General features: G+C 59.1%; 2 protein-coding genes across 4 annotated transcripts; one reads left to right on the forward strand and one right to left on the reverse strand.

Annotated features, from left to right (window-relative positions):
- The first annotated feature begins 204 nt into the window (after window positions 1-204).
- Window positions 205-8,693, forward strand: POLD2 (DNA polymerase delta 2, accessory subunit). Of its 2 annotated transcripts, none has more exons than XM_017515343.2 (11): window positions 205-264; window positions 1,683-1,959; window positions 5,323-5,444; window positions 5,642-5,765; window positions 6,138-6,252; window positions 6,369-6,567; window positions 6,874-6,954; window positions 7,112-7,269; window positions 7,486-7,613; window positions 7,979-8,080; window positions 8,435-8,693. In XM_017515343.2, exons 2-11 carry the CDS (start codon window positions 1,740-1,742, stop codon window positions 8,593-8,595), a joined length of 1,410 nt encoding a protein of 469 aa, XP_017370832.1. In that variant the 5' UTR covers window positions 205-264; window positions 1,683-1,739; the 3' UTR covers window positions 8,596-8,693. The 2 variants fall into 2 exon arrangements, with proteins under 2 accessions (XP_017370832.1, XP_037589754.1); XM_037733826.1 differs by lacking the exon at window positions 205-264 and adding an exon at window positions 271-401.
- A 128-nt stretch (window positions 8,694-8,821) lies between these two features.
- AEBP1 (AE binding protein 1) lies at window positions 8,822-18,898 on the reverse strand. Of its 2 annotated transcripts, XM_017515341.2 has the most exons (21): window positions 18,263-18,898; window positions 16,290-16,631; window positions 15,684-15,743; window positions 15,519-15,590; window positions 15,284-15,412; window positions 15,131-15,208; window positions 14,285-14,362; window positions 14,076-14,153; window positions 13,922-13,975; window positions 13,184-13,293; window positions 12,962-13,101; window positions 12,532-12,616; window positions 12,284-12,428; window positions 12,105-12,190; window positions 11,689-11,812; window positions 11,193-11,389; window positions 10,923-11,102; window positions 10,334-10,685; window positions 10,113-10,252; window positions 9,883-9,982; window positions 8,822-9,713 (listed from the first exon to the last, which is right to left on the reverse strand). In XM_017515341.2, the coding sequence occupies exons 1-21, from the start codon at window positions 18,513-18,515 to the stop codon at window positions 9,121-9,123; spliced, it is 3,396 nt and encodes a 1,131-aa protein (XP_017370830.1). In that variant the 5' UTR covers window positions 18,516-18,898; the 3' UTR covers window positions 8,822-9,120. The 2 variants fall into 2 exon arrangements, with proteins under 2 accessions (XP_017370830.1, XP_017370831.1); XM_017515342.2 differs by lacking the exon at window positions 15,684-15,743.
- Between the last annotated feature and the right edge of the window lie 3,382 nt (window positions 18,899-22,280).

Here is a 22,280-nt window from a genome sequence, read left to right on the forward strand (position 1 = left end):
CCCGCACGCGCAGCAGCCAACCCGAGACCCGCAGCGCCGGCCCGCGATGCCGACGAAACCGAGGGTGTGTCTCCGTACTCACTGGGCGTCCAGGGGCGGGGCGCACCGTGGTCGGCGGGATGCGGCGTCTGGTGACAGACGTGGCTGGGAGGGCAGCGATTGGTGAGATGAGGCGACGGGCGGGAAAGGCGCGCGGGGATTGGCGAGTTGCGGCGATGGGCGGGGAAGGCGCGCGGGGATTGGCGGGATGCGGCGCGCCGCGCGGTGAGTTGGGTCCGGGGAAGCGGGGTCAGCTAGGCGTGCCGGTTCCAGGCCGCGAGGTCGGGGTCCTGGAGCCGTGGGTTGGTGTCTCAGCAGACGTTCCGCAGCTATCGCTTGGAGCTGAGCTGGGGGCATCAGCCGTGAGTGGGGCAGCCCCCGGGGCGCCCTCAGCCCCATCCGGAGCAGCGCGGCCTGGCTGCTGCCGCCATCAAACAGGTTCGAGCCAAAAGCTCCTTCCAAGTCACTCGTTAGACACGTGTGCGGAACCTGTGTCCCAGGCCAGTGCCGTCCCGTGGACATAGATTGCAAGCCGCCACGGAATTTTTTTTAGCTTTCTAGTAAGTGTACGAAAAAGTAAAAAGAAACAGAAATCAATTGGGGTAAATCCATAAATATATCCAACGTATTGTCATTTCAATTGTATGTGAAGAAATTATTGGGATATTCTTTATACTGTTCTCGGAAATCCGTTGTGTCCAACCCAAACATCACAGTTGGACTCACCATATCTCCTATATTTCGTAGCCCCAGGTGGCTGGTGGCACTGATAGTTCCTCCAGGAATAAAACACAAAAATCTCAGCCTTTCTAGAGCTTGTGGTCTAGTTGGAGCAGGCAGTCAACACATTTAAAATATGCAGTTTGTTAGCAGGCAAATGCTTTAAACAATGACAATTGAAGTACCCAGGAGGGTTGCAGTTGTAACTCCGATGGGCAGGGCACAAGGTGACATGTGAGTAAAGATGTAAGAACTTGAAGGAGACGGGCAAGTGAGCCCTATAGGTATGTGGGAGAGGGGCAAGCAAAAGTTCGGAGGCCCCCTGCTGTGGGGAGGGACCCAAGGTGAAGGAGTGGGAACCAGGAGGGAAGAGGACCAGTGGAGCAGATCTCATAGGCAGTTGTAAGAACTTGGGGCTTAAGTCAATGAAATGAGGACACTTTGGAGAGTTTTGAGCAGAGCAGTGACTGATTTATGTTTTGGTTCCATTTGTTGTATTATTGCTTAGTAATAGGCTTATTATTTCATGGGAGGCTTATTTTATAAGGCAGGCCTCATGCCTGGAGATGAGGCAGGTGCTGGAGAGCTGGATGGAGGCAGATCAGGAATTCCATTTAGGGCACGCTGAACTTGATTGAGACCCTGATAGTTGTCCAGATGGAACAGGACACCTGAGTCTGGGGTTCCGGGAGACCTCCAGGTGGGACAGACACTCCTAGGTTTCCTTTTCTCTTTTTGGATGGCAGCTACAGGGTGAGACATTGGTATCCAGACAGAATAAATTTCCAAGTGGACACAATATCTGATGTCAACTACAGCTGTTCCCCCTTTTTCCCAGTACCCTTTGGGTGCATTGAGACACCAGGAGAGCTGCTGCTTTGGAAATAGGCAGGGGCAGCAGGAATGCCTTTGTGTTTTCACAGTGACCCTCCTTGGCCTGGGCGAAAGCTGTGTGAACCAAGCAAGCCAGGAGTGTGGCCATGTTTTCTGAGCAGGCTGCCCAGAGGGCCCACACTCTGCTGTCCCCACCATCAGCCAACAATGCCACCTTTGCTCGTGTGTCAGTGGCAACCTACACCAACTCCTCGCAACCCTTCCGGCTAGGAGAGCGCAGCTTTAACCGGCAGTATGCCCACATTTATGCCACCCGCCTCATCCAAATGAGACCCTTCCTGGAGAACCGGGCCCAGCAGCGCTGGGGTAAGTAAGAGTTTGGGAAGGTGCTTCCCCCACACCAGCCCAGAACTTAGAAATGTTGTGCAAGAGAATGGGAATATTTCTCTAATTTATCCCACTTCGTGTTACCTTGGGAAAATGAATCTCTTTTTCCCTCAGTTTCTTCTTAAGATAGTAACGAGAATTAAATTAAGTAATTTGTGGGTTTGAAGTTAATTTTAGTTCAGAGGCTAGTTGGAGATAAGGGCTTAGTTTGGCAGTGATGGTGATTATTTCACTGGCAGAGGAAAATGGTTTTCCTATCTTCAGTGCAGATTATTCAAGTGTCTGCCTGTGCTGTAGCCAGAGAGCCCCTCAGTGTGGCAAGCCTGGTGCCAGGCACCAGGAGCCAAGATTGGTCAGAATGCACTCTCTGTTCTCGATGGGACCCCCTGTGTTCACTCACATCTGTTTGCCTCTCTTCCTGGCCCCATATTTGCTGGCCATTATTTTCCTGTCTCTTGGGCTCTCTGTCTTTCCTAAAAAGGGGCCTGGCCAACACAACCCTTGTCCTTTGCCCCCATTTCTTCCTTGGTGATCTCACCTGCAGTTGGATTATTCTTGATGGTGAAGTGGGGACCCCTGTCTCCCCCTTTGAGTTTTGGGTGATTCTGCATTCCCCCATTCCTACCACTTAAATAAGAGTGGCTTTCCAGGTAATTTTCAAATCCGTCTCCTATTATCTTTTTACACTGAGAATTTTGTAGGTGAGAGCTTGTCTTACTTGTTTTTACTGTCCCTGGCACCAGGCATAGTGGATCCCAGCCCTAGTTGTACATTGGAACCCCCTGGGCAGCTTTGGGAAGCCCATCTCATCTCGCACCAAGCCTAGATCAACTCTCATTATAGGCAGCCAGGAGAACACTGGGCCCAGAAATCTAGCTAGATCATGAAATTCATTAGGGATGTGTATTAGTCCGTTTTCATACTGCCATAAAGAACTACCTGAGACAGGGTAATTTGCAAAGAAGAGAGGTTTCATTGACTCACAGTTCCACATGGCTGGAGAGGCCTCAGGAAACTTAATCATGGCAGAGGCAAAGGGAAACAAGGCATGTTTAAATGATAGCAGGAAAGAGAACGAGGGGACCTGCCAGACGTTTTTAAACCATCAGATCGCATGAGAACTCATCATCACAAGAACAGCATGGGGGAAATCCACCCTGACGATCACTTACCTCCCACCAGGTCCCTCCATCAACACCATGTGGATTACAATTCTAGATGAGATGTGGGTGGGGACACAGAGCCAAAACATATCAGGATGTTTTCTGTTTTATCTGAGACAAAAGTGCTATTCACCTCTTTCTCCCACAGAACCAGGGGCTCCCTCCTGTGGCTCCGGTAGCCTCTCTTCACTTTCAGCCCTCGGGACACCTTCTTTGGCCTTTTAGAGCTCACTTACCACTCAGCCGCAATGTCAGTGCCACCTTCTAGATTCTTTCTGGCAGCACCTCCTCTGGTAGCACATTCCTCTTCCAGTTCTTGGAGCTGCAAACACAGCTCCACAGTGCTGGACGACAGCGATTTCACTGTGCCCACACACCGGTCAGGAAACCAAACAGCTGCCACGATGAATGTGTTGATAGCGGCGGGGCAGCGGTAGTGCTCACTCCCAGGCCTGGCGGTCGATGCTGGCCATCACCCTGAACACCTCCACGTGGCTTCTCCGTGTGGTCTGCGCAACCTCACTGAAGCTCAGCCTGTCTCTCCAAATTGGTCTTTCCACTCACCTGGTCCCCGAACCTGCCCAGCCCTTCCTGCTGTAGGCTTTTCCCTTCACTTGGCACACTCTTTTCCTGGCCTTCCCATGGCCCCATCTCAGCCCCACTGTCAGCTGAAGTGTCGTGTTCTTTGAGAGGCCACCCATAGCCACTGTGCCTGACCAGGGCCTCCGTTTTCTACCTCAGCTCATCGTTTGTTCACAGCACTTGTCACAGTGGTGAGTTACTTGTTTAGGGCCTATTGTCGCTCTCCCGCCTAGACCCAGTGGGCTCGGTGGGGGCAAGTGTTGGCCTTTGTGTCCAGTTTTGATCTCGGTGCCAGCACACTGCCTGGGTGGAAGCGTGTCCTGCTATCGGTTACAGGGATGTCATTCTGCCCAGTACTCAGGGGCACACACTTGGATCCCAGCTGTGTGCCCGTGGACACATTGCTTAATCTCTCTGTGCATCAGTGGATGATAATATCTACTCCTAGCATGTTTTCAGGGTTGGCTGAGTTACATGTATAGCGCTCAGGCCACTTTGGGGAGATGAGTGGGCTAGGTGAGGATGTGGGGTCTGTTGCATTGCTGTCTGCTGCTGCCATCCTTCTTGTCTTATTGTGAGTTACTCACCTCTGTCTGCTCCCTAGGGTATAGATTTGAGGAATGTTCCTGGCTCTTCCCAGGCAGCAGGGGCTGGGGCTGTGCTGGAGTCAGCTGGGCTGAGGGGCTGGTCTGGCATCTGCGTTACCCCGTCACTTCCTCAGTGTTTCCTCCAGGCCTGGATGTGTGCTTTTCGGGGACCTGTTTTCCTCCCTCCCGCCCGCACTGACTCTCCCTACCTTTCTCCTTGAGAGTGCCAAGCCCCTCCCATGTGTTCTTGCTCTTCCCCGGGAAGGGGCTGGGGAAGATGGTGCCCAGGTGCCCTGGGTAAACAAGGCCACGTAACTCCACAGGGAATGGAATGGGTGGAAGAGATCTGAGGTCTACATTTTGAGTATCTCTGCTCTAAGGGGGATGAAGCATTTTTTGGTGGGGGTGAGGGCGGGGTGAAAAAATCTAAAGTCTTAAAGAAAATGGCAGTTATTTGTAGGGCAGGGCTGTGTTGAGACTTGGCATGCTTCTTTTTAAGAATCAGTGTTGTAATTTAGGTATAAGTGAAGCAATACTTTGTATTCGTTTCTAGCGGCCACTGTAACATAGCACTGACTTAAAACAACAGACATTTACCCTCTGGCAGTGCCGGAGGCCAGAAGTTGAAATCCAGATGTCAGTAGGATTGGCTCCTTTTGAAGACCTGAGGGGAGGATCCTTCCTGGCCTCCTCCGGCATCTGGAGGTCGCCCTGGTGTTCCTGGCCTTGTCTTCACACTCCATCTTGTCTGTGTGTCTGTCTCTCTGTGCCTCATGAGGGACACTTGGCATCCAGGGCCCAACCACACCCAGAGTCCCTGGTCTCCTGTGGCTGACTCACCTTTTACTGTCATCCTGAAGTCCAGGGGGTCCCTGCCCTTGATGCTCTCTCCTCCTGGCAAGGGCCAGGGCCCTGTTACTGGTCCCCCATGGAGGGCTGGTCAGGGCCTCCGTGGCCTCTGTCAGGGTGGGGGCCACTCCATCTCTGAGTCTGTGCCCGTCATGTCCCAGGCAGTGGAGTGGGAGTGAAGAAGCTGTGTGAGCTGCAGCCTGGGGAGAAGTGCTGTGTGGTGGGCACTCTGTTCAAAGCCATGCCGCTGCAGCCCTCTATCCTGCGGGAGATCAGCGAGGAGGTGAGGCAGAGCACCCCACAGAGGAGCGGCCAGGCAGACCCAGCCTTCCCCTAGACCACCTCCCAGGGGATGGGGGGTGGGGAAGCAGGTTCAGAGGTGATGGGCTGCAGAGGGGTGGGGGCTGCAGTGCCGGCTCACCAACACCAGAGCCTTGCTGGGCTCCAGCCCCAAGACTACCTCTTGTTTCTGCATTCCAGCACAACCTGCTACCCCAGCCTCCTCGGAGCAAATACATCCACCCAGATGACGAGCTGGTTTTGGAAGATGAACTGCAGCGTATCAAACTAAAAGGCACTATTGATGTGTCAAAGTTGGTTACAGGTAGGTAGCCCAATGAGGGAGCAAGGGTGATGCAGGTGAAGAGCCCAGCAGGAATGTGTTAGAGATGATGTGAGTGGGGACTCAGGGGGGCATTGGGGGCGTGTGGCCTGGGCACGCATATGTTCTTGAGGAGGTATCTGAGGCTCCAGGCAGTCGGAGGCCATCAGAGTGGATGAGATCTGGCTGGGAGATGGGTCTCCCCGCCTCCATCCAAAGGCAGTGACCCGAGGAAGCAGGCATGCATCCTGGAGTCGTAGGTGAGAATTCACCAGTGTGGCTGTGGAGGACTGACTGGTTTTGCCCATTGGGGTGACTGGAAGGATTGGTAGCACCTGGGGCTCCCCGCTCAGGCCTGATGCCACTGCTCCCCAGGGACTGTTCTGGCCGTGTTTGGCTCCGTGAGAGATGACGGGAAGTTTCTGGTCGAGGACCATTGCTTTGCTGACCTCGCGCCCCAGAAGTCCGCACCCCCTCTTGACACAGATAGGTGAGCAGTGGTTCTTGGGGGCCGGAACCAGCTCACGGTCAGTGGAATCTTTGATTCACACCTGGGAGGGGCTCCCTCCCTTCTCAGCACCCTGGAGGACCCCCCTTCTCCCATAGGTTCGTGCTGCTGGTGTCCGGCCTGGGCTTGGGTGGAGGTGGAGGCGAGAGCCTGCTGGGCACCCAGCTGCTGGTGGACGTGGTGACAGGGCAGCTTGGGGACGAAGGGGAGCAGTGCAGTGCTGCCCACGTCTCCCGGGTCATCCTCGCTGGCAACCTCCTCAGCCACAGCACCCAGAGCAGAGATTCTATCAACAAGGTATGGAGCCTGCCTGGCTGCATTCAGCCCCAGCCCGGGAGCCTGTGAGCCTGTAAGACCCTCCTTCCCCATGGCAAGTTAGGGACCCTATGGGATCTTGCAGGTCAGTGGGAAGCGCCCTGCAATGACCCTGGGGCCTCCTGCACTAGGGCTCCTCGTGCCCTGGCCCTTGCTGAGGGCGGTGGGAAGCTAGAAGGGAGTGAGGGTCTATGGGACAACACCTGCATCTTCCAGCTGGTGGTGCTCTGCTCTCCTCTGAGGCTGGGACTTGCCTGGGCCTGATGGTCTCCTGGGCTTCTATTCTAGGCCAAGTACCTCACCAAGAAAACCCAGGCAGCCAGCGTGGAGGCTGTGAAGATGCTAGATGAGATCCTCCTGCAGCTGAGTGTGAGTGAGCTGGTGGCTGGAGGGGTGATGGGGATTGCAGTCTTCAAAGCTGCCACCGGGTAACAGAAGGCAGGCAGGAGGGCAGGGGGAGTGGCTGGAGTTGGGGTGGGGGGCTCCTTCGGGGGCCTGTGAGCTCTCCCTGCCCTGTGTTTTCCAGGCCTCAGTGCCCGTGGATGTGATGCCAGGCGAGTTTGATCCCACCAACTACACACTCCCGCAGCAGCCCCTCCACCCCTGCATGTTCCCACTGGCCACTGCCTACTCCACACTCCAGCTGGTCACCAACCCCTACCAGGCCACCATTGATGGAGTCAGGTAGCTGGCACAGCCATACTTGAGTCTCACCTAGCCTTTTGCCTCAGGAGGCACAAAGAGGGGAGGGAGGGTCCAGGAAGGTGACAAGGCTGCAGAGGCCCACCTGGCATCTGTTCCTTCTGTCTGGGGCACCCCCACAGGATCAACAGATGAGCTCTGGGCTGAACACTGTGGGTGGCACCCTTAGCCAAGGGTCAGCCGAGCTTTGCCTTGCAGATTCCTGGGGACTTCGGGACAGAATGTGAGTGACATTTTCCGGTACAGCAGCATGGAGGATCACTTGGAGATCCTGGAGTGGACCCTCCGGGTCCGTCACATCAGCCCCACAGCCCCTGACACTCTAGGTAACACACTCAGCCACATGGGGTGGAAGCAGGGGGCCAGGAGGCCTGGCACGGCCCCAAAGTGCACAGGGTCCCCTTGTGGGTTTGCACTTGCCAGTGTTGCTGAGAACTGAGGACAAGTTCAGAGACTTGGTGCCTGCTCTGAAAGCTATTCTGGAATCTTAATTCTATGACCATGGGCTGCCCACCCCAATGGGTAGCAATAGCAGGGCCAAGCTGTTGTGGCAATGTCTGCAGGTGCTCCTGTTGTCACACTGGGGGTCTGCTACTGGCCTGCAGTGGGAGGGTGGGCTGTGGCCCCACATCCTGTGCAGGGTACTCATGCTGAGGCTGGAACCCTCCTCAGAGCTGGCCCTCTCCTCTAGGTTGTTACCCCTTCTACAAAACCGACCCATTCATCTTCGCAGAGTGCCCACATGTCTATTTTTGTGGCAGCACCCCCAGCTTTGGCTCCAAAATCATCCGAGGTAATTTTTGTCTTCTGGGGACCCAAGCCTGAATTGTCATGAGGGACTTGCTCTCACCTGGGGACAAGGTTCACAAAGGAAAACCTGTATTGTGGAGTCCCCCTGGCCCCTGTGGGATGGACAGCCGAGGTCTGCTGCACAGCCATCATGTCACTGTGGGAGCCAAGCTGCCTGGCCAGCTGGGCAGGTGCTGGAACGGCTCCCAGCCTGTGTGCTTCTCAGGGCTGGCCTCTGGTCTCCTATTGTCACCACCCCACTGCGTGCCAGTGGGGACTCCTGTTTATTTCTGGCAGCTTCTCTTTAAGGCAGGACTTACTTGGAACCTACAGTGGATCCTATGTGGCTTCTTTGCAGGTCCTGAGGACCAGAAAGTGCTGTTGGTGACCGTCCCTGACTTCAGTGCCACGCAGACCGCCTGCCTCGTGAACCTGCGCAGCCTGGCCTGCCAGCCCATCAGCTTCTCGGGCTTTGGGGCAGAGGATGATGACCTGGGAGGCCTGGGACTGGGCCCCTGACTCAAAAAGGTGGTTTTGACCAGAGAGGCCCAGATGGAGGCTGTTCATTCCCCACAGTGTCTGCATTGTAAATAAAGCCTGAGCACTTGCTGATGCAAGCCTTAAGCCCCTGGGCACTCTGGGTATGGGACTCTTCAGGGGTGTCCACAGTGACCATAGCCTCTGTACCCACAGGCCAGTCTCCCTCGTCCTCCCCCTCCCTGAGCCCTCAGAATGTGAGCCGTCTGTGCCATGAGCTTGTTTTATTCTAGTGACCTTGGCTCCCTCCCCTGCCCCCACTCCAACACTGCAGCAACCCCATCTCTTATGAGACTGGCAGGTGGAGCAGGAGCCTCCACAAAGCCTCTGGCTCTTAGGTCCTGGTCATCTTTGCACCCCCTCGAAGGGTAGGACCAGCCCTTCCTGTAGTGTCCACACCAGGGCCTTCTGTGTGCTAATGGGTGATGTGACTATGGTCAGCAGGCTTGCGAAGTGCTGCTGCTGTGGCTGGAGATGGGCTGGTGGGGCCTTAGTGGGATCCTGATCTCAGAAGTCCCCAAAGTTCACTGTGTAGGTCTCCACTGTTGTGAAGGGGAATGCCTGACCAGTGGCCATCTCCTCCTCTTCTTCCTCTTCTTCTTCCTCAAACTCGGGCTCCACCTCAGTCCCAAACTCTGTCACCACCTCTGTGTAGGTCTCAGTCTCCCACTCCTCCCAGCCAGCGTTAGTTGGGGGTACAACACCCCAGGGCTCCATGGTAGTGCTCAGGGTGGTGGCAGGGGCAGGGGGCAGCGTGGTGGGCACAGTGTGGGGGCCTAGGGTGGTGGTGGCGTTGAGGCGCCGCAGCCGCATCTGTGCCCGAAGCCGCAGCCGGTGCTGTAGGCGCCGCTGCTGCAGGCGTCGCTGCTGGGGAGTCATAGGACGCGATGGGTCTATGCGTGGGATGGGCCGGTTCCCGTTCATGGCCATGATCTCCCTGATACGCTTCCAGTTGGAGCGAGCCAGGATGAAGTTGCACTGAGTGGCCCCAATGTCATAGTCAACATTGCAGGTCTTGGCGCTCGGGGTGTAGCCCTCTGCGTGGGCTGTCACGCGGTACTCACCCGGATTCAAGATTCGCCAGTAATCGCCACCACTGGCTGCAGAGGGAGGACGAGCCGGGTGCTCCAGAGCGCCCTTCCCAGGCCCCCACCCTCCCACTCAGTCCTGCCCCCAGGCCCCGCCCTCCCCCTCTGAGTCCCACCCCAGGCCACCTCCCCGTAGGGTCCTCCCTCAGGAAGTGGAGGTAAAGGTGTGCACACTAAGTACCTGTCTTCACGCCGTGATTAATGCCACTCACGGAGATGGTGGCGTTGGCAATGGGGATGCCTTGCTCATCCGTCACCACCCCCTTAATGCCACGGTGCACCTGGGGAAGCAGGTGAGGGCTGTTGGGCCTCAGGAAGATCCAATGTGGTCCGCTGCTTCCTCCCGGCCGTCCAGGGCCCTTGCGGGGCCGTGAGCCCTCCTTTCCCCAGGCGCTGCCCCAGCCGCCTCACCTGCTCCATGAAGGTAAGCAGCGCCTCCTTGTTGTTCTCCCACTCGCGGGGCAGCTCACTCTCATGGGGGAACTTGTCACAGCCCAGGTAGAAGGAGAGCTCCAGGCAGTTAGTATGCAGGTAACTGAAGTCATTGATAGCTGGCCGGGAACAAACACAGACCCAGAGTCAGCCCCTCTCCGGGGCAGGCCCCGCCCACAGCCCCTCCCAGGCTGACTTACTCCCCGACCGGGGGTTCCACTTGGCCCCGTTAACAATGCCCATGCCGCTGGTGTAGTCCTGGGCTTGGCAACCTCCGCGGTAGGGCTCTGTCAAGGTGAGGTGGGCGGAGGCGAAGGAGATGGCGAGCCAGCGGAAGACGGCATGGTCTGGGGTCTCCTGGGCCTCAGAGACCTCGTCCTCATCCTCCCCCCGGGCGGCTGCCATGGCTGCGGCCAGCAGCTGCTCCTGGGTAGGAGTGCGGGCCATGTCGTAGGGATAGGATACTAGCCGCTCGCCGCCGTTCAGATTTGCTCCCAGCACGAAGGGGTTCTTCTCCATCCAGGCAATGATGGCCCGGACCTCCGTGGATACCTGGGGTGGCCAGCCCGTGTGAGACCAAGGCTGCAGCCTCTGGCCACCATGCCCCACCTGGCCCAGTCATTCTCCAGGAAGCTTCACACCAGTACTTGCACACTCCCCTGTTCCCCAACCCCCAGAGCCTCAGCGTCTGGAGCTCAGGCACCACTAACCCGACCCCCAAGCCCAGAACACCAGGACCCCAGGGTCCGGCTGCTCCCTTCTGCTCTGTCAGCCCGGCGGCAGTCTCACCGTGGCGTCTGGTGAAAGGTAGCGTTCAGGGATGGGCAAGTTATTGTTGGGGACCCGGTAGGGGACCCATTTCCTCTCCTCAGCTCCCCAGAGCACAGAGTTGAGATCCGGGAAGTCTTCAAAGATGTCAAAGCCTTCCTCCGTCCACAGTCCCAGTGCCCAGTTCCCAAACTCTGAGCCCTGTGGGGAACCAGCAGAGTAGGCATGGGCCACCCCACCCCCACAAGTCCTGGCGGCCTGGCCCCTGGCCAGCCTCACCCCTCAACCCACCATTTGCGCTGCCACCTCGTAGCCATCAGGGTTCAGCGAGGGCACCAGGTGGATGCGTGTGTCCTGCACCAGGCTACGCACACGTGGGTTCCCATCGCGGTACTCGCGGCACAGGTACTGCATGAGCAGCAGCAGCAGCTCTCGGCCCAGCACTTCGTTGCCATGGATCCCAGCAGTGTAGCGGAACTCGGGCTCCCCTGCAAGGGCAGGAGCCTCAGCAAGCACTCAGTCTCCCGAGGCCCAGGGCAGCTGAGGAAGGACTCAGCCCCACTTCACACCGAGGGTCTGGAGGACAACTGGGGCTCTAGGGCCCTACAAGACAGGCCAGAATCCCCAAAGAGGCTCCAGAACAGGCAGGAGTCGGTGAGCTCTGCACATTAGCAGCGCAGGCCAGCTGTAGTGCCTCCATCCCATGTGGGAGGTGAAGCTGAGCCCTCTCCTGAGCAGCACTCGGGACATGCCTCCGGGGCAGAATAATGCCCCCACAGACCCTCACCCAGTTCATGCTCCCCAGGGTTGTCTGAGATCTCCATAGCATAGATCTTGAGGCCTCGTGAGCTCTTGCCCAGGCTGTAAGTTCGGGTGATGGTGGGGCACTCCTCGTTCACCAACTTCATGAGCTAGGGCAGAGGGGGAGGACATGGAATCGATCACACAATCCCCCCCTCCCCCACTGACCAGACCCCTTCCACTGTCAGGGTCCACTCTATGGTGATGGAGAGCCATGACCCCTTCGGGCAACCCCAGCTGCCCTCAGGCAGCCCCCAGGTGCTGGTCTCCTTCCTAAAGTGAGGGACAGTCAACATCCCTGGAACCAGCAGGGACTGGGCCCAGTGACAGAAGCACCAGGCGCACATTCCCCTGTCAGTCACAGACAGGTCCCACCCCAGCCCCGAGACAGCCACTCCCAACCTGGCGCATGTCCTTGTAGCTGTGGTGTCGGAAATCCAGGTCGTCGGTGGCCACCACCTCATTCTGTGCGTAGTAGCTGTAGACAGCTGCAAGGGAGGCAGGGTTGTCTTTAGCCAGGTGCCAGCTAGCACCCTAACACCCCACCTCCCCTCCGAGTCCCTGCCAGCTCCCACACTCACGGGCCACAGGGCACCCCAGCACCTCCAGGCGCATGCATAGGCTGCCATTCCAGGTGAGTGGGTAGATACGGATGAAACGAGCCACCACCGGCTCCGGGAGCTCACTCAGCACGGGTGTGTCCTTGTCCACGTTCCCATGAAAGGTCTGGGGAGAGGCAGGCCTCAGAGCGGTACTGCCAGGCCCTCTGAGAGCCCACCCCTCGCCCAGACAATAGGAGCGGAGCCGAGACACTGTGTGTGGTGCCCACCATTTCCTCATAGCCGTTGGTGTACATCACCCACGTCTGGCTGTCGTTGCTGAAGCCCACAAAAAAGGTGGTCACAAAGTCATCACTGTGGAGTGGATAGTGGTCAGAGCAAGGCCCTCAGGCGGCCTGAGCCTCCCTCTTCTAACCCCCAAGAATTTAAGAGCTAGCAAGGCTGTGGCTCATGGCCCAAGTGTCGAGCCTGGGTCCTATGGCCATCACATGGCCGTGGGCAGGTGATCTGTCCCTAAACTCATGTGCTCATCATGACACAGGGGCTGACTGGCCATGGCTGAGGAGTGAGGATGGGCAGGGTCAGCCCCTCACTGATCTTTCTGGCCTTCTTTGGCTGGATCAAGGGCCCACTGGAACACAGAGCCACGCCTGTGGAGCCACCTGCCCCTGCCGACCGCCCATGAGCCTGGCCACGCACTGGATGCTGGAGTCTCGGCCCTGGGTGATGATGCCTGTGAACCGGGTAGTCCTCCTGGTGTCCACCTCGATCCACTGGGTCCTGGCATCGTCCTCAGCACACCATGCGCCATCATAGTAGTCGTCCTCGGTGGCACCGGCCTGTCCAGGGGACAGAGGAGGCTGAGCATGGGCGGAGGAGTCCCTTGTCCCAACTGGGAGATGGGCCCATCCCAGTGCCCACCTGCATGTTGAGCCGGCCGCGCTGTGCCCCCAGGCCGTGGCGCAGCATGGAGGAGGCTCGGATCTGGTTGTCCTCGATACGGTGTGACTCCATCCCAATGGGGGGACACTCTAAGGACACGTACCCCAGACTGGTATCTCACTAGCACCATCCTTCTCTCCATCAAACCCAGAACCAAAGAGCGCAGAGCCTACTACCAGCACATCAGGGGCACCAGTCAGAGGGCAGCTATGGTGGGCCGGTGACTCCCTGGTGCCCTGTACCAGCCCACCTGGAATCGACTCAAACTCAGGCAAGGAGCTGCTTCTGATTCCAGCCTGTGCTTCCCCTCCCTGGGCCTCAACTGCTGCATCTGGAAAATGGGCTACGATGCCCAGCTGTCGGGGGACATGGGGCACATGTGAAATCACAGGTAGAGCTGCCCCAGGGCCCGGCCACAGATGTCATCCAGATGGCGACCTTCTGCACAATAGCCCTGCAGAGACACCTGTGAAGGTACCTGGGGTCCTCACTCCCCACCAAGGCCCCAGTCCTCCCCCTACCACACCCAGCCACTAGGGACCTAGGGAGTTGCCACCCTCCTGAAGCAGGCCAGCCTGGGGTCCTCCCCTCTGAGTCCCAAGAATCTAAGAGTAGGAAGTTTGGTCTGGGTCCTGTTTGTGGCCTTGGGCCAGTCACTTATCCCAGCACCCCCATCCTGTGGCCCCACACCCCCACACCCCTGGGCCCCCCACTTACTGACTTTCTCCGTCGGCGTCCACTCCTCCTCCACCTCCTCACCCTTATGGGGCTCTAGGGACAATGAAGGGAGGACATGGCACTAAGGGCCAGGAGGCAATTGGGAGTCCAGCTGCTGCCCCACAGGGATCAGGCCCCAAGCCCAGCCACACACCTTTGTGGTCCTTGCCCTTCTCCACTGCCCACTTGTCGGTCTCCTCCTTGGGGCTGCCGTCCTCTTTTTTGGGTTTCTCTGGAAGGTGCAAAGTAGGAGGGGCCTGTCAGCCTGGCTCCGGGATTCAGGGGCCACATAGGGTGGGTCAGGCAGGCCCCAGGTGGCCTTTCAGGGCAGGCCTCATGCGGGCAGTCCTTGGTCCCACTCACTCAGCTTCTCCTTCTCTTCGTCCGTCTGGCGCTCAGCATCAGGCTTCTGGGGCGGAGGCGGCCCAAAGTAATAGTCCACTGCAGGGAGGGAGAGCCGGCTGAGGCCGCCCTGACCCTGCTGCGGGGCCTCAGCTCCTGCGTCTACAGGAGCTCAGCAGGGCAGGACCACAACACAGGGGAGGAAGACGGGAGGTGGGGGACAGCCAAGTGGGGAGAGAGGGTCCTGCAGGAGTCAGGAGCAGCCTGAGCTCAGGGGGCAGCTGAGCAAGACCCTGCTGAAGTCACCAGCCCGGCCTCCCAGGAGGATCTGGCCTGAGGAAAGGAGGACTCGAGGCCCAGGGCATGGGAAAGGCTTGGAGGGGCAATTGGCACCTGTGCCTGGGGTTGCGGGCTGGGGGTGAGGTGGGGGGACATTGGAAGCACTGATGGGGACCCAGGGGCAGGGAAATGGAGATACACAGGCTGCCGCCCAGGGGAAGAGGAAACCTAAGGGCTCCAGGGGCACAGGGGCATGAGAGAGGGAGGCAACATTCCTCGGGCTCCCTGAGGAGAGTGGGGCGGTGGCCAAGAGCTCGCAGGAAGCCAACTAGAGCACAGGACTGGGAGGGCTGGAGCCCACATGCGTGACAGGGCAGAGTGCATGCCTAGGGACACCACAGCGGAGGCCACAGCCAAGGAAAGACTAGCCTGAGGGCAGAGGAGACAGGGCAATGGCTGGCCTGGGCACCCAGTGGGCAGTGGGGGCAGCAAGGTGACCGTGGGCACAGGTGGGGTTGCAAGGTGGGTGAGCCAGCCCCGAGCCCCACCCACCCACGTCCCTCAGACTCTAGGGTTCTGGATACTCACTGTCATCGTAGTTGGGAATCACATAGCCATCCCCATAGTCGGGGGGCAGCGGGGGCAGCAGAGGCTTCACAGGCGGCTCTGGGGAGGCGGGAAGGTTAGGAGGGAGCCAGAGCGCCCATGTCTGCGGCACCCCACCCCTGCCCCCCATCCTACCAGTCTTCTCCTCTGGGGCTGGGGCTGGGGCCAGGGCCTTCTCCTCAGGGGGCTCTGGCCAGACCCGCTCGGGCCTCCTCCTTCTGCTTGGGGGTGGCCTGGGCCGCTTCTGGCGCCGAATGTACTCAACTGAGGGGGAGGCGGGCTCTGAGTGGGGCCCAAGGCTGGGATGGGCCCATCAGCGGGTACCCCAGACCAGGGTCCGACGCAGGTGGGGCCGGCAGGGCCTACTCACAGTCCTCATAGTCCTCCCTCTCGATCTGCTCATTGTAGTCCAGGGTGGGCAGCTCGGTCTCCTCCTCCGGCTCTGAGGGGAAAGCGCCGGTAGCTGCCTGACAACCCCACCCAGGCCCACTCTGGGGAAGCCCTCAGTCCAGCCAGGCGGACCACGGCCACTCACCAGGCTGGTGCTCCCGTGCCTCCTCTCCTGGACCCTGCCAGTAATTTGGGAGGGGCCCCCCTGCAACACAGGAGTTCCAGAAGCGGGTGGGCGGGAGGCCTGCTCTGACCACCTTGGGAGCCTCAGGCCACCAGCCACCCGTGGAGCCCACAGAGCCTGCGGCCACCCTGCTGAGGCTGAGCTCACTCCAAGGAGGCCTGAGCTCCCCTGACCTTCAGCTCCCTGCTGCCATCCCATGGGGACAGACAGCAGAGCCCCCCTTCTGGGGAACACACTGTGCTGCTAGAGGCCCTGCCGCAAAGCCTCCCCCAGCAGGAGAAGGCAGAAGGGAACTCCACAGACTCAGAGCCCAGGGATATCTGGGCAGGGGCCTGGGGGACAGAGGTCCCACCACAAGGCTGCCAAGCCCTCTCCTTACCCAGGAAAGGCTACAGTACTAAGGGAACCCACCAATCAAATTGAGAAATTCACAGCAAAAGCAAGGTCCCATCCAGCCAGGAGCTGAAGGCCTATAGGAAGCAGGGCCCCAGAAACCTGCCTCCCACCCTCTGCCTCCACCGAGCAGGCGGTCAGAGCTCCATCACCCCAGAGAAGCCAGGCACAAACCTCCCTCCTGGGGTAGTTCCTCAGGGCCAGGGCTGGGGGGTGAGGGCAGTGGCCACTCCAGGGTTTCAGAGGGAGCCAGAGTAGGGGGACTCTTCCCTGACAGGGGTTTCTTGGTGGCCTTGGGTGGCTTCTCCTTGGGCTTCTTGGTGGCCTTGGGTGGCTTCTCCTTGGGCTTCTTGGTGGCCTTAGGCGGCTTCTCCTTTGGCTTCTTGGTGGCCTTGGGTGGCTTCTCCTTCCCCTTTTTGGGTGGCTTGGGGGACCCCTCCAGGGACAGCTTGGGCACCTTGGGGCCTTTGTCTTTCTTGCCTTTCTTCCCTTTGTCTTTGGTCTTTTCCGGAGGCACTGTCCAAGATGCAGACTCCCGTCAAATGAATAGAGCCAGCTCTGTACACCCAAGGGGCCCCTCTCCAGATGCCCACAACCCGGGCACAAGGACTCTTATCAGTTCCCGGTGAGGATCAGCAAACTGAGCGGTTAAGTCACTTGCCCAAGTGGCAAACTGCAATCTGGACCTGGGCTTTCTGTCTGCACATCTGGGACTGTGGGAACCCATCTCAACCTCTCTAAAGACTGAGCATAGGGTGCCCAGTTCCCAGGGGCAGGCCCTCACCACTCCCCCCACCTGCCAAAACCTCAACAGGGGCTCCTTACTATCCATTCCTCCACTGTTCTGTGCTGAGCACAGAAGGGGCAGAGAGGTGACTGAGCCATCCAGGCCTGGAGGAGCACCTGGTCATCCCTGCCAACTGCCATACAAAGGAAAGGACATGGGCCCAGGACCTTCCTTGGGTCTCCTACGGGGCAAGAAAACTTCAAAAGAAAGGGATATTTGGTGAGTACTGAAGCCCAAAGAAGAGGAACTGGTCCCCTTCCGAGAAGTAAGGGGTTTGAAATTGGTTGGAAGGATAGGGAGTCCTGGAGGGTTCCAGGACCACACAGAGGACTTTTGAAAGGACAGGTAGGGAGCTTGTGGCTACTCATTTCAGAGTCTGGGAGAGAAAGAGGGGGCTGGGTTGAGGATTCCCCATGGGAATCCTCTAGGGACCCTAAGCAGGAGCTGCAAGTGCTTGAGAACCTGATGAGAGGTGGGGAGCATGAGGAAAGTTTGGCAGAAACACAGGAAAGCTACCAAATGCAGAGAGCCAGGGGACTCAGGGCTGCTGGAGTGGTGCCCCAGAGCCAGGAGAGCAAGCCTGGAAGGAGAGCCAGAGGCAGGAGGGGCACAGGGAGCCCAGGGTGTGGGGAGCAGCCAGGAAAGATCTAGAGCTGGGGTGGCAGGGGAGGGGCTGCTGACATCAGGAATGTTGGATGGTGCCTTGGAATCTCCTGGGAGAGAGGAATCACAAGACCCTCTGCCACCTTCCAGAGGGCCACGATGAAAACAGCTAAGATTTACTGGCTACTGATTATGTAAGAGGCCATGGGCTAAATGCTTCAGTGATGCATCACCTCATCTAATTCCCATACTCATGCAGGACCATCCACTGCTCACCACCACCTGGAAGCCCTGTGGGAAAACGGGTCTTCAACAACCTTCTTACCGGCCTGACTCCTCCTGGAGTAGGAGGGCAAAGGCAGGAGGGAGGGACGACCTGAAGCTGTGCCACCAACAGGCAGAGTGGTCCCATTAGTATGGCAGGGATGACACAGACGGCACAGTCCCCTGTGGCTCAAGCCCAGTCCCTGTCAGGTACTGGAGGACTGGGGATGAGGGACCTGTGCAACCACAGCGCCAGCTCTGGAGCCACCGGCCCCCAAAAGCAGCCCTGCTGCCAGATGCTGGATGTGCCTCCAGGCCAGCACTGACCTCGTCCTGGCACAGGGTCCCGCCAGGCATCTGGGCTCGCGTGCGCATTAGTAAAGCCAGCCATTCCTCCCCGCGGCAGACTGGGGAGTGGCCAGACACTGCCGAGTCACCCTGTTCCCACCTGTGATACCAGCCCCCACGCCCCCGCCCTGCCCCGGGCTCTTACCTTCTACAGCCGCCCCCGGCCGCGCCCCTGGCTTGCCCCCCGCCTGGGCTTTTCGGACGCGCGGGGTAGGCTCCGGAGGCGGCGGGGCCTCCACGTCGTCCTCCCGGGGCTCAGGCGGGAGCTCTGACAGGAAGCCCTCGAGGAACTCCTCGATCTCATCGTCGGTCAGCACTGTCTGCGGGCGCCCTCCGGGGCACAGGGCCAGCAACGCCAGGAGGCAACCAAGCAGGGGCGCCCCACGCACGGCCGCCATGGCCGCGGCACGCGCGGGGGGCTCCGGAGAGGGCGCGGGGGGTCAGGGGTTCTAGGGGCTCCGGGAAAAGGCGGAGAGGGGATCGAGGCGGGCGAGGGAATCCAGGAAGGGGCGGGAGGGAGGATGGGGTGAGCGAGGGAATCCGGGAAAGGGCGGGAGAGTGGAATAGGGTGGGCGAGAGGACCCGGGAAGGAGTGCTGGGGGGCTCCGAGGCCGGCGGGGCCCAGGGGTGGTCGGGGCTCTCCGAGGCCCTGGCGGCTAATAGGCGCTCAGGCCCCGCGTGGCGCACTCCCGCGCTGACAGCCGTCTCCAAAGCGTTGGCGGGGGCCGGGGCGGGGGCGCCGGGGCTTCCGGAGCCGGCTCCCCACCCCCGGGGAGGAGGAGGAGGAGGAGCCAGGAGTGGACGGAGGGGCTGCGGGAGGGCGGGGGGCGAGGGGCGGGGCAGGCAGGAGGGTGCCGCGCGCCTGGCACCGTCCAAAGCGCGAACTTCGGGAGGCGAGCGTCCCAAGCCCGGAGACTTGCGCCTAGGACAGAGGGGCAGGGGGCGGGGGCGACTGGGAAGATAGAGGGCCTCAGGGAAGAAAAGCTAGTGGGAAGGGCCTGGGGTGCAAGTGTGAAGGGGCCGACGTCCCTCCTCCCTCTGCCCTAGGCACCGCCCTTAAGGCGGGACCCTAAGACCACCGGGCGCTGAGCCCGCCGCGGGTGACCAGGAACCCTGGACGGAAAGCCTAAGTGTCAGGCCTCTGAGACCTCTCCCAATTCTGAGGGCCACAGAAAGGCCACCCCGTCCTTCCCAGGACCTGGAGCCTCTGCCCGTGGGCCCTACTGCACCCAGGGACAATTCATTCAGTCGTCCCACCAACCTCTTCAGGTCTGTGTAGGGCCAGGCCCTGTGGTGGGCCCCAGGGAGGGACCACAGGGTGGGAACTCACTTTCCAGCCAGGAGGCAGGTGCAAAACTGCCCTCAGAGCAGCCAGCTGCCCTGCCAGGGGTAGGAATCCCACGTAAGGGCATGTCATCCCTCCTCTCCGGGTCCCAGAGTGGACAAATAGCTATTTCTCACCTTCTTCTTACCAGAATCCACCCCCCCTTTTTTTTGAGACGGAGTTTCACTCAAGTGCAGTGGCATGATCTCTGCTCACCGCAACCTCCACCTCCCAGGTTCAAGCGATTCTACTGCCTCAGCCTCCTGAGTTGCTGGGATTACAGGCACATGCCACCACACCTGGCTAATTTTTCGATTTTTAAAGTAGAGACAGGGTTTCACCATGTTGGCCAGGCTGGTCTCAAACTCCTGACCTCAGATGATCTGCCCGCCTCGACCTCCCAAAGTGCTGGGATTACAGGCGTGAGCCACCGCACCTGGCCCTAGAACCCATTTTTTAAAAAGTATCTACAGTACCTTCAGCTGCCACGTGGACCCAAAGAGCAGGTGGATTGAGTGTCAGCCGATCCCAGGATCCATCAGGGATGTGCACCTTGGTGCCTGGTGTTTGTCATAAGGCTTCTAAATGTTGGCTGGCCCCCAGTGGCCATCACAGCTAAGGACAGAGCTCTGAGAACATTCCCCCTCAAAGGAATGAGGAAGCCCAAGAAGGCTTACAGATAGCCCATGGGCCAAATGCAGAGGCAGACATCCCTAAGCCATGGTTGTCTGTGGGGTAAAGTAGTCAGTGAAGTAGTCAGGTAGGGAAGCCTAGGAGCCCCTGGCATGATTGGCAGGGCAGGGTTTGGACCTAGGGTCAAAAGGAAAGAGAAAAAGCAGGTCAAAAAGCACTTGGGTCCTAGAGCAGCCTTGAGTGAGTTGGAGCAGGCAGCAACCAGGGAGGCCACAGTGGAGCCTGCTGGGCCTGGGATACGTGCTGCCTCCTAGGAGCAGGACCACGGGCAGGCCTCACCTCCTCTCACATCTGGTCCTGCCAAGACCCTGCCTTTGCTTTCTCACTGCATCTCCTTGAAAAGGCGGTGGGACTGTGTCAGCTTCCAGCTCTACCTCCCAGCTACCTCATCTCAGCAGGTAGCCTCAGTGCTGTCCAGCTGTTTCCCTGTTCTCCGTGTGGCTCACACAGGATCATGCATGTGCTGTGCCTAGCACACATCCTCAGCACTCACACTGCTGCCTCTTGGCTCTCATAATTTCCCCTCAGAGTTCAACCTGAGCTCTACCCACTGGGGCCCTCGGAGCAGCCCCTGAGCCCCAACACCCAGTTCTCCATGGTAGCCAGCCTCTGCCTACCACGTGCCCCCGGGCCAGTCCTGGTGGCAGCAAGGAGGCTCAAGCTCTCACCTTTCCTCATCCTCTGCAAACCTCTGAATCATCTTTCTCAAAACTTGTTCTGGAAATTTTCTCCGTTGCCCCCCAGTTGAGTGTGTCAAGCCGGATGGCCCAAGGCTGGGTGAGGCAGTGTGGCACGTCACTTCCCTGGGAACAGCTCACACATGGATTGGATTTGGGCCCAACATCCTCTGCCAGGGAAAATAGAAACCATAAGAAAACAAAGAAGGAATAGAAGGAGGCTTTTTCTCAGTCACAGTGAGTCACCAACAAAAACATGTGCAAAAGCCCTCATGGAGAGCTGGGCCGAAAGGAGGGCCATGAAGTTGGGGGCTCTCTGCTGCCAAGAGTCTGGGCAGGTGGATGGGGGGCAGCTGCCCTCCACGCCAGGTTGATGTGCCTCCCCTTGGGTGGTGGGGCTGGGACTCCCACTCTACGTGAAGACCTGCATCCAGGACATCCTTTAGCCCTGGCCCAGGCTTTTCCATAGGGCCGGCGAGGGGACTTCTCCCCTCCGCTGCCAGAGCAAAGCCAGTTAGGGGGATGGGAGGCGTGTAGCCAAGAGCACCTAGTGGCTTTCAGCATTCCTTACCCCTGCCATTCAGCAGGGTCTGCACCTGCTTCCAAATGTTCTCCCGGGCTACAGTCGGGGGCTGGTAGACACTCTGGTGATGCGCTTCCAGCTTCCCACATGGATGTGCCAGGGACTGCTTTGACATTTCCCTCCCCTGACACAAGTGTCTGCCTAAGGGACAGGCACTGCGGCAGGACTGGGCTGGGGAGGGTGGGGCCTGCGCTGGAGAGGGTGCCCCCTCTCCCTTGATGCTGCTGGAATGGAAAGGAGAGTTGTTGGGAGAGCCAGAGCTGTCCGAGGGTAGAAGCTGGTGAAACTGACCTGCAGAGGGCCAGGGAGAGAGAAAGCATGGCCCAGTGGGTAGGTCCTATGTAGCTCTGAGGCCATCAACCCTGCCACAAGGGCTGAGACCCCAGGAGAGAAGTTGAGGGGGGGTCAGGGGCCTAGCAGTGCCACCTGAGGAAGAGGACAAGCCAGCCTCCTCCTACTGGGACCCAAACTGCAGCTCCTGAGCCTTCAGAGCTGCCTGGTGCCCCAGCCTGGTCAGAGGTGGAAACTCACCTGCCAACAGGGCCCAGCGTGCCTGAGTTCTGACTGCGGGGATCTGCAGGACACAGAGGGTTGGGAGGCCATCAGGGTCTAGGAACAGGCAGGAATAGCAGGGTCTGCGAGGCCGGGAGCAGACCCTCCCAATTGCCCCATGGCCTCTGTGGCCCCCAGGACCCCCATGGCAGCAGCTCAGACATGGGTTGAGCCTCAGAAGGAAGTGAAGCTGCATATACCAAGATGGCCCAGCAAACCCTTTCTTTGTACACTTCCGCCACAGTCCAGCTGTCCAGCACCAGCATGTGTATCTGGGGGCGGGGCTAAATCAAAAGTCCGGGGGGCCTGGGCTCTGACTGGCAGGCCACTAGGA

The sequence above is a fragment of the Cebus imitator genome, unplaced genomic scaffold (assembly GCF_001604975.1).
Source record: "Cebus imitator isolate Cc_AM_T3 unplaced genomic scaffold, Cebus_imitator-1.0 Scaffold548, whole genome shotgun sequence".
Lineage (NCBI taxonomy): Eukaryota > Metazoa > Chordata > Mammalia > Primates > Cebidae > Cebus > Cebus imitator.